This window comes from Halictus rubicundus, chromosome 8, assembly GCF_050948215.1.
Source record: "Halictus rubicundus isolate RS-2024b chromosome 8, iyHalRubi1_principal, whole genome shotgun sequence".
NCBI lineage: Eukaryota > Metazoa > Arthropoda > Insecta > Hymenoptera > Halictidae > Halictus > Halictus rubicundus.
In genome coordinates this window covers 5,032,221-5,043,870 of record NC_135156.1, presented here as the reverse complement: position 1 = coordinate 5,043,870, position 11,650 = coordinate 5,032,221, and the positions used below count along the sequence as shown (strand labels likewise).

At 43.7% G+C, this 11,650-nt stretch overlaps 1 protein-coding gene across 4 annotated transcripts in view; it reads right to left on the bottom strand.

The window, feature by feature from the left end:
• Nucleotides 1-7,640: 7,640 nt before the first annotated feature.
• Eag (potassium voltage-gated channel protein ether a go-go) overlaps nucleotides 7,641-11,650 on the bottom strand; it is a 188,637-nt gene continuing 184,627 nt past the window's right edge. For all 4 annotated transcript variants that reach the window (XM_076791314.1, XM_076791316.1, XM_076791315.1 and 1 more), the window contains one exon: nucleotides 7,641-11,526. In XM_076791314.1, coding sequence (XP_076647429.1) covers nucleotides 10,885-11,526 — 642 coding nt within the window. In that variant the 3' untranslated portion in view covers nucleotides 7,641-10,884. The remainder of the gene's footprint in view (nucleotides 11,527-11,650) is intronic.

Below are 11,650 nucleotides of genomic sequence, written 5' to 3'. Positions count from 1 at the left end.
ACATTTTTGTTGTTGCGTTCTGCGATTCTTTTTGCCCTTCGCCCCCATTTTCCATGCTACTTTGCAACATTTTAGCTGGTTGCCTTCTGCGATTATTCCTCTTCTCCCTCCATTTTATTTTGTACTTGCCAAAATTTTTGTTGTCGCAACCAAAAATTCTTTTCACTTTTCCCCCACTTTCCATGCTACTTTGCAACATTTTAGCTGGTTGTCTTTTGCGATTATTCCCATTTTAATCCTATTTTAGTTACTACTTCCAAACATTTTTATTGTTGCGTTCTGCGATTCTTTTCGCCCTTCGCCCCCATTTTCCATGCTACTTTGCAACATTTTAGCTGGTTGCCTTCTGCGATTATTCCCCTTTTGCCCTCCATTTTATTTTGTACTTGCCAAAATTTTTGTTGTCGCGGCCAAAAATTCTTTTCACTTTTCCCCCACTTTCCATGCTACTTTGCAATATTTTAGCTGGTTGTCTTTTGCGATTATTCCCATTTTAATCCTATTTTAGTTACTACTTCCAAACATTTTTATTGTTGCGTTCTGCGATTCTTTTCGCCCTTCGCCCCCATTTTCCATGCTACTTTGCAACATTTTAGCTGGTTGCCTTCTGCGATTATTCCCCTTTTGCCCTCCATTTTATTTTGTACTTGCCAAAATTTTTGTTGTCGCGGCCAAAAATTCTTTTCACTTTTCCCCCACTTTCCATGCTACTTTGCAATATTTTAGCTGTTTGTCTTTTGCGATTATTCTCATTTTAATCCTATTTTAGTTACTACTTCCAAACATTTTTATTGTTGCGTTCTGCGATTCTTTTCGCCCTTCGCCCCCATTTTCCATGCTACTTTGCAACATTTTAGCTGGTTGCCTTCTGCGATTATTCCCCTTTTGCCCTCCATTTTATTTTGTACTTGCCAAAATTTTTGTTGTCGCGGCCAAAAATTCTTTTCACTTTTCCCCCACTTTCCATGCTACTTTGCAATATTTTAGCTGGTTGTCTTTTGCGATTATTCCCATTTTAATCCTATTTTAGTTACTACTTCCAAACATTTTTGTTGTCGCGTCCTAACATTCTTTTATGCTATCTCTGCCTGATTTCCTGTGCAACCTGTTGAGATTCCCAGCTATTTTCACGATGTTCCCAACCCTGTCCCATCCGACCAGGATGTTCCACCCTCCCTCGCAATCACGATCGCTGAACGAAGTATCGCGAGGAGAGATCGATAGTTTTTTCGATGTTTCGAAGGTTTCTTCGTCGACACGCGGTGGCTTACGATCGCGAGCGATACGAGTTCGTTTGACGGGTACACGGAAACGTGCGCGATGGGAGAAGCTCTCGGATTGCGAACCGAGCGCGAGGGACCTCCTTGCGATTCCGAGCACCTTGAACAACGTAACCGCCAACGTTCATCCTCGTCCATCCCCCGCGAATGATGCGACGACAGAATTTCGGTCCACTCTCTCCAAGAATAAAAGACAGTTCTTTCCCGCGAGTCTCGGAACCGCAAGCTTCGATCCTGTGATCAGCTTAAAAAAAGAGCCGCCGCATTGTTTCGCATTAGTTTTTTGTTTTTGTTCTTTTCTCTTTTTTGTTTTTTCACTCGATCGACTTGGTGGCTTGAGCTGCTAGAAGAAAAAAAAGAAGAACCGTTTCCCTCGCACCATTCCCGTTAAACTTTCGCGCGTTCGTTAAGTATAGAAACTACGATAGAGCCAGCTATATCGTCTCCGCCGCTAAAACCTAATTAACAAACTCCTCGGTAACTCTTTAATAACTCTTTCTCTCTTTTTATCTCCCTCGTTTACGCGGGATTACAATCGTTCGCTCGTCGCATTCACGCAAACACGCATACATTCTCTCTCTCTCTCTCTCTCTCTCTCTCTCTCTCTCTCTCTCGTTCTTTCTCTCTTTGACTCGCGCAATTTGTTTTTTTTTGTTGTCCATTCTCCTCCTAGATTATTTATAATATTTACACGCACGGCCATCCCTGGCAGCGCGTTCGCCCGTCTCTCTTTCTCTGTTTGTTTCGTTCGTTTCTCATCGGTTCCCGTTTCGGAGATCAACGATCGTCGATCAACGCCTCGATCTTAAAGCGGTATAGTTACGTAGAAAAGAATATACAAAATACGTGAGTGTGTGTGTGTGTGTGTGTGTGTGTGTGTGTTAGGAGGTGACGACGTTCTCGTGCCTCGACGGGTCGTTTCGTCGTCGGTGTTTCGGCTCTTCAGGAACGACGAATTCTCCATTTCTTCTTGCACCTCGTGGACACTCGATTTCTTCCGATCGAGCCGTCCAGTACTTTAAACGTTGCCGCAATGGTACGTTTAGACCAATCGAACGGCCCCCACTCCGGAAGAATTGAAATTCGAACCGGCATTTGTCTACGATCGCCGAACGTTCAGAATGCTTGAAGAATGCTTACTCGATTTTATAAATATAAACAAATGCTACGTTCTCGCCGAATGTTCAGCTCAATACACAATTTTGACATACGGCGATACGTTTATTCTAAGATTATAATTTTATTATATTAATAGGCTCGCTCGCGTTCGTCATTTAAGTGAACACGAATTTGTTAAAGTGGGGGGACGAAAGAGTATTCGTTCGTTTGGTCTAAATGCACCATAATAAGTTGATTAATTAATCAATCCATCATCCATAACCCATCCTACACCTCGGGGAAGCAAACAGCAATGGACGAAAAAGTATCGTGCCCAACGATTTGGCCTCGTGTAATCAATTTTGGAACGATCTTTGGAGTTTAGTACGGTGCGCAGACGTCGTCCCTGAAGGGTCAGCCGAGAGGAGTCCGCCATTATACACGCTTCCGTCCTCCGTTACGATTATTGCATCCGATCATTTTGTCCCAGATTCATTTCTGCCTGCGCAGTCGAATTAAGTTGAAACTGTCGAAAAATCCCCCGTGGATTTGAACGGGACTTTCCTCGACCACTTCCATGAGAAAATAATATCAATAAATTAAAATATTTTCATTTTTTCTGCGTCCTCCTGATTTCGATGAAACTTTGTACATTTAGATCTACAAAATGCATGTTTGAAATTTTCGTTATGGGCACAGAGGAAAAAGTTAAAAATCATGACCTTCGTGTTCTTTTTTCACAATTCTGACCAACAGCAATTTTATGAGAAATGTTTTTGCACATTATCTTCTGAAAATCGTTTGTACCAATTTTTAAAAAGTTATGCGATTTTAAAGGATGTGCTTTAGGGGTGTTTGCATTGAACGGCTCGAACGTGCTCGGTGGAGCAGTTGAAAAAGAGTCCTATGGAAATCCACGAAGGAAGTGTTCGGCAGGATTGCCTTGAGTTAGAAACGATATAGTTCCTGAAGCAGTCTGCTCGGTGATTCGCCGCGGTGTCTTAGCTTAAGCTAACGAAATACATCTAGCCTTAGTGAATTAATCGCTTCGTTCTACGGAGAGTGTGAGATCAGTACTTTCCATCTTTGATTGTCCTTCAGAATTGTTTCGCAGCAATTGTCTATCTGGAAAAAGGCAGCGGCAACAAAGTTTGCGAGAACCGGTGTGTGTCGTGTTTCTTAGCCCCACCCCTTAGGCGATCGCTGTCAGAGAATCGCGCGAGCCGCTCTCGTTTGCCATAATCGATTAACTCGGCAAATTAAAGTGGAATATCAATTTATCGACTAGCTCGCATCTCGGATTGAAATCGAGTGGAAAATTTATTTAAACGTTTCGGTGTTGGACGAAGCTATCGTTGACTCGCAGCATGGCACGTCTTTGAACAAAAATGGAGACGAAGGTTCTAGATCATAATTTAGTCTTGCCGATGCATCGGTAAAATATTTTTAGCTCTCAGAAGTTTGTTTAAAATCGTAGAAATGACTACAAAATTGTTGAGTATCGATCGATTTGGTAGCAAAGTGTCGAACAAACTCGAGGGTTAATTAATGTTAATCGACTCGGCCCGCGAGCGTCTCGCGTTAATCGATTTTACGGAGAGTCGGACCGTTCGCGCGGTGTCTTCCGTCTGGACACCGGAAGTCGAGGAACGCCTCGATCGATTTATTTTGGCCGACGCTGCGACGTCCTACGACATCCCGAATCACGACGAACGCGCTGTCACGGACGCGATGCGCCGTAATCGTACGCACGATACATGTATCATATAATATATACAGACGTCGTTAGTTTTACAAGGTATATATACACCTAATATTGCTGTTCGGCTTCGTGAATGCCATATGTACGCGGTTATTAGGTCATGGTTCGCGACGTAACAAAGTTAAGAAAACCTTGGCGAGTCGCGTGATCGACTACCCGGGAGAATCCAAGGATCGAGACACGTTTGTCCCATCCGATCGGCGGCTAGATCGCAATCCTCTCGAGATCGGCGCTCCGGTTTCATCGAAACTCCTCCGGAAATGAATAAAACTACAGACACATTTTCGAATACCCCGAGATAAAGAACGTCAGAGAATTGAAACTGTACACCACAATTTTTGCCACCGACGGGGATTCGAATCCCAGTGTATCCGCTCCGTATTCATACGCCTCAACCGATCTGCCAACCGGCGATGTGAAACTGTACGTTGAAACTGTCGTTTTTCTCATACATTTCGATACACTTTTACTGCTCGGTAGGCTTAGCGTCGATTCAAGCATCCGATTAACGATTCTGCCAATTTCAGAAGAGGCTCCGATCGAATAGTAGGTATCGGACACGTCGAACTTTCATTGAATGCTACGGGAATTGATCGTGGACCAGAGAAATCCGGAGTCGAACTCGAGAACAGTGCACCTGTGGTCCGAATATCGCGGTGACACTTGAACGAAATAGTTTGCAAAACGTAATCGATCTCAATGGCACATAATGCGACATATCTTCTACTTTTTAAAATAATTTTTTTCGGCTAATCACCTACACGAAATATTAAAAACTATTTGTTGAACATTTTTCGTTTAGAGATTCTTGTAACGCGGACAACTTCGAACAACGATAACTTCTGAAATGGAACGAGTTGGAAAATTATTCTTACACAGTTGTACAGGAGAGAGGCTGCGGAAAATAATCCGCTTTGCAAAATTCCGCGAGACTCGACAGATACGTCGAGCATTAAAAGAATTTTAGAAACTTTTCTCTATCGAGTATTTTTCACAGATTACGAATACAGTGATTTCTGTATATATGTCATCAAGGCTTGGAGGATAAACGTCGCGGAATTATCCCTACTACCGCGGGGTATACCCCGTGAGGGGCCAAGAAGCTCGAGTGACCTTGGTCGCCGAGGAGTGTTATGTTTCCTGGACAATACACGCCGCTGGCAAGACCCGTGTTGTTGACATATATCGAGAATTCACTGTATTTTAATTGACGATGACTTGATTTAAAAGATTGCTCTCCGTTTAAGGAAAATATAAAAATAACTTTCGGTGGACATTCAGGAAGGAATGCAAATTACGCCAACACGAGAAAATTGATTTTCATGTGATTAACTTCCCCGATATAGGGACCACTGTGTGGAAATGCGACGTCCACGGGACACGATACAAGCTCGCGAGGCGGAACGAAACAACTTTCGAACAAAAGCTCGTTCCGCTCGCGAGTCACAGGAACGCTTCGATAAGCGCGGCCAAATTGACTTCTAACAATATTCTACAACGTAGACCGGTCCGACAATCATCGCGATCGTCGGTCGTCAAGGCCCGAGAGAGATTTTGCGGGCAACGGGCGCGTGGATCCGTTTAAAAAAATAAAGCTGACTCCTAGGCATCTCCGGATTCTTGTACCTTGCGTTTTCCGTTGCGCGCAGAACGTCTGTACCTCTTTGTTATTTTTGTTGTTCCTCCGCCTTCTTTCACCAACAATAATCTCAGCGTCGAAACGAATGAAAACCACTTTCGTCTAAAATTCGGTGGCTTTCCTCCGACAAATCTTCTTCGGAGTTCCTCACGCGTTAACAATGGCTGTCGAACCGGCCATGTTTGACTTCTCTTCGAGAAGATCGGTGAGAATACTTTCTGAGAAAGAGCACGGTAGAACTTCGTTTACGCGAGCAAGCTTTTACGTGAACCTGTAGCCGAGCCTCTATTATCCGAATTCCAATTAGAATTCCAAAATGTTTGTCGAAATTGTTTAACATCAGCTGTCCCAAGTTTTATTATCGGAACTGACAAGAGTTGTCCTCTGTTATCCGAACTGGTCGATTATTCCAACATCCTCGTCTCCTAGGTTCTCATAAGGCTAGGTTCGCATAAACGCGGTTCTAGCATACCTGAAGAAATGCGACGAGTTTGTTCGCTCTGAGAGAACAATTCTAGGTCGAGCTAGAACGTTATGTACGGGACAATAGAAGTCACGTTTAACCCCTCGCACTATGATTTATTTTATGGTTTCAATGATTATATCTTTACCGATAACAAATAAATAAATATCGATAACAAAGTCGAATTTTATTTCGGTTTAAGGGAAGTTACATATTTACGTTCGAATTATTCATCACGAGTTTGACTCGATATTATAGTGCAAGGGGTTAACCTTTAACAGACAAGTATGGCTGCTAAGACTGTATCGATTTAATATTCTCAAATAATATTTAACTATAATTTTGTTTCACTGAGAAATTGGGCGCACACGACTCATAGAAACAGTTGTCCAAAAAGGGTTCATGGGGAAAAGGGGGGAGTGTCAATTTTATGGAATTTTGAGTTTACTGTATTTTACATTACTGTATAAAAATAACAAGACTTGTTCAAATGTTTAGCCATTAATAATGTATACCCAAAGAAATAAATTTGTTGAATAATTGAATGCATTTTTTCCAATCTCAGTAATCGTAAATGAAAAATATTAGAATCCGTAGTGCCAATGTTTCGACTGCGGATGTTATGTAAAATAAAAATTGTCTGCACCAATTGCGAGAGAAAGGAGTTACATAAAAATTGATTTCTGCTTTTAATCATTGTAATCGGTTGCAAAGAATCTGCCAGTAATTGATGTATCTCCTATTGATGTTTCATCTACTCATTTTTGCCATGAGTGCATAAAATCCGTAGTCTGTTAACAATGTTGCAAATAAAAGATTTCTTTAGGGTACAGTGTTCAACGACGTGAAATCATTTGCAAAATCAAGTTTTCTTTTCCGCAGAATTAATCCCAATTATTTTCATGCTTTTTCCCATACATCCTTCAAGGACAATCACTGCTGGGAAGTTGGCAGTGAATAACAATGCTGTCAACAGAGAATAGTTAACTAAATCGGACGTTTCGTTACCAGAAACCAAGAAGAATTCTCTCGGAGTGAACGATAGCAAGATTCTCCCTCGAGGCGAAGAACACCAACGAGTTCCAGCCTTTCCACACTGTCAGGAACCGGATCTGAGCGGCGTTGTCGAACAATCTCTTCAAGCATCGCGGAAAATGACGACAGATCGGTTTGCCTTGGGCTCAGGTTCTCGACTGTCCACCCCACCCCTGATTTTTCACCCCCCCCCTCGATAACATGTACAGTGATTTCTCTATATATGTCGCCAAGGCTTGGGTGTTAAACGTCGCGGAATTATCCCCACTACCACGGGGTATATCCCGTGAGGGGTCAAAAAGCTCGAGAGGCCCTGGACGCCGAGGAGTGTAAACATAACACGGCTCGGATATGTTGACCCATGTTGTTGACATATATCGAGAATTCGCTGTATATCAGGAAGCAATTAGGGGACCGTGGACTACATTTGTTCGCCGATACCGAGCGAAGGTCACTTCTGTGTTTGTATCCCACTGTGCCCTAATCGCTCCGAGCACTGGGTCGACGCGCAAGCTTGTGTCGGGAGTCATTAGCCCCACTTTTGGCGGCAATTTAGGCTAATTCTAGAATTCTTCTAAAATCAAGCGCAAAAGATTATCAATTTATATTCATCTCTTTCCAATAATTATTTTCTAGCTTCAAACGACTAGGAATTTGTAAATGCTGCAAATAAATCATCGAAGCTTTACGTATTTTTCCATATTGGTGATCATTTGATGCATAGGAGCGTAATAATTAGACTGCGGATCTTTATGCAAAATAAAGATTTTATATCTGAACTGCGACTAACTGGAGTAAGATAAAAACGTTTTTGTTTCTTTGCAGATTTTAACAAGTCGAGAGTAATCTATAGACATTTTTAAACTGTTTTAACAATACTATGATTTTGAACCTCATCTACTGATTTTTATAATAAACGCACGCAGTCCGCAGTCTCATGGTAATGATAAGATAACGATCTGTTTCTTCGCAGCTGCGACAAATGATCGATCGAGCTTGCGGCACAAGCTCGTGCGCCAGCCCTTCCCCGACGCGACGCGATCCAGCAATCCTTTCGAAGGAAGAATATTGTGTATAAAATTGTTCGCAGAATCTCATCCCTGTTCTTTCTCTTCGATAAAATTGTCGCTTAAAATCTATTCGCATTCGCGCGCCTCCACGATTCTAGCTCTGAGATTCCCCTAAAATGCGTGTAGAGATCTACGATTACGGTGTTCGTGTGTCCTGCGCGCGTAAACCCCTGTACATGTCTTCCCCTTCGCGTGTCCTACGCGTGTATACTGTTTACATGTGTGGCTTTGTATTTGTTTGGTTTCACGTAGAACGCGGGTACTTTGGAAAAAACAGGTTTTCTTCGATTTCTCTTCTCCCCTCCCTCGGATTTCGTGTTCATTTACACACGTGGTTCGATGTCTCGAAGAAGCCGTCGCGCAAGCAATTGAAACTCGATTATAATCTCAATCTCTCTCTCTCTCTCACTCTCACGCTCACTTTTTCTCTCTCGCTCTCTGTTATCGCATTATTATAATTTTTTTTCTTTTTGCTTTGTTTGTTTGTTTTATTTATTTTTTTTTTTTTGGCCATGCAAAAATATGCCAACTTGTTAGCAGCGGGAGCGTCTCGTCGGCACGAACGTCCCCTTAACCCCCCACCCACCCCCCCGAAATCGTTTTCCTATCGATTCAAATTTTTTTACATTCGATAATCGTCTACATGCTTTCCCCCGTCAGCGTCCGCTGTTTGATAGCGCGCGCGCGACGCTAACGAGGGAGAACTATGATATATACAGGGTGAGGCTCGCGACGCGACGACTCCGAACAACTCGAAAATTGTTCGCACGAGATCCAGTTCGCTTCCAGTTTACCAGTTTGTTTGCTTTTGTTATCGAACTGCGAGTTGTGCAATTCTTTTTTCCATGAAACAACTAGTTTCCCTTCTCGAATAATCGCATAAATATTCTTGTAACAATCATCTTGTTCCTTGGTAGACGTTACGCATCATGAGACAAATATAAAAATTATTTTGCGGATGGCACTGTCTTTGTTGAGACGTTAGGTGCTGAAATATTATACTGAGAGGCTTCTTTATATGTTACGTTTAAAAAATTCAATGATCCTCGCGCCGTGATAAAAGAGCAAACAAACATGGATTACAGTACTACCGCTGGACGCCATGCAAGTTCTGTTCGAAACGCTTTTTTATACAACAAATAATTTATTCATTGTTCAAAGTCGTCGCTTGGCCAGGCTCATCCTACACAGAGTGAATCTAGTAACTGGGCCAACCTGTGACTATGTTTTTCATCGTAGGTAGACAATAATCGGGGCAATCGTGCGTTGTTTATCGAGCTGTGTCCTCGAGGAACTGCATCGGTGGAGTTGCAAGGTACAATTGCAATATTTCATAATTGGTGTCATTTGGAACAGAGAAATAGTGACACAATGCCAAAATGGTTAATGTTCTACGCTTGACCACTGTACCGAAACAGTGTCCAAAGAATTTAAGCTGTTCGACGATTGAATTCGATGCACAATGTAAAACTACAATTTTTTCCTATCCGCGATAGCAACAGGATCACAGGTGCGGCCCAATCACCGGACCACAGTGGTCGATGAGTATGAAAAATGGGACAAAAATGAAAAAAAAAATTATTTGTTAAAAATTGTAATACAATTTGATGTGTTAATGTTTAATATGTACAATTGTAAGTTTAATCTCATTTATAACTACAGAAATCTCAATGATAGAAAATGATTAAAAATTAAATGTGTTTCTTACACCGAACTGTTTCAAAAACTGGAAATGTGGCTTCAAAATAGTAAGCTAATAAAAGCTGCAGACATATGGGATGAAATTTAAACAGTGAAACACGCAACTAGCGAACAAGATTTTCGCGTCCCACATTTTCGAAAAATCGACCACTGTGGCGGACCCGCCCCGTATAAACATATGTATACTTAATTACACTAGTACTTTTCCTCCTGTCCGTAGGTTCGTTTCTCGCGTGTGCTCCGACGATCCTCGGTGAAGCTCGCTGAGGATGATTTCTTCGCGAAGCGGATTTTTAGCGTATAGTTTGCGGTGGCGCCGTGGCACGGGCGCGGGGCGGTGAAAGTTACAGACAATGCGCGCGGCTTTAATGGTGTAAACAACGCGCGGTTAGCGCCTCCTCGCGTTTAGACAGTTCGTTGAACGTCGAGAAAAAGAACACAAGAAAAATAACTAAAAAAAGAAAAACGTAGTGTCCGCCGGCGTGTGTGTACGGCTGTCCAGGAGCTCCACACGATCGACTACAAAACAATAGGTATACACGATCTAACCTAAACCGCGTAAGGAACGGTGGTCCCCATCGGTCACGAAACGAGCGTTGGGGACCGGTATCCCTGAACACACCGTTTGTCGTCATCGGGGCTCTTCGTGTGCCGAGCCCCCGTCGAATATATATATGTATGTATATATATCGGCGGCCAGTCGTTTGCTCCTCCGCGAAGTGTTGCGGAGGAGGCGGCGCAACGGCTCTCAGAGTTTCTTTTTTTTCCCAGAGTCTTAGAATTCCAAAGGATCAGAGCAGGAGCCTCGAGACAACCGACCGGAGCCACAAGAACTTTCACAAGTACTCTCTGGGCCTGGGCGGAGGCCTCTTCCTGTCGCTCCTCTCCGCGGCGGTGGAGGTCGTTTGCTGATCCCTGTCGTCGGTGCACTCGAGCATCTGCGTGGTCTCCGTGGCCTCGGACGGGCTGATCGGTTGGCTGGCGAGCGGCGCGAGCGGCGCCGCACCCTTGTTCCTCGATTTGCTCCTGCGTTTCCTCAGAATCAACGGCCCTAGGGGCGCGGCGTCGTCCGACCGGGACGTCGAGGCCTGAGCAAGCCTCTCCAACAGCTCTTTGCTGACTTCCCTCGACGAGCTCTTGTAGTCCGAGTCCTTCAGACGGTCCGACGACTGCTGATGATGGTGATGGTGATGATGATGGTGCTCCTGCGACTTCGAGATACGCTCGGTCGTCGTGCCCTGCTCCCTGTAACCTTCTCCGGCCATCGTCGACGTTGACGCGGTCGCTATAGACACCTTTTGCTCGCCGATACCGTTCCCGCCGGTCGTCTGGGTCGCCTGAGAACCTTGCTGGCAGCTCGACGAGCTCGGAGCAGCCTGACTGGACGGCTGGGTCCCACCCGACCCACCACCGCCCGACGGGAAACTACCTGGCTTCTGTTGCTGGGGACTGACCGTCGGCAGCCGCGTCATTAACACCTGCGGCAGAGTTTTGTGCTAATTCAAATACCTTATAATTGAATCGCGTAAATTAACTACATTTCATTTCAATTATGTACACTGTGTGACAAAAAGATAGCACGTCTTGCAATTTTTTAACGTT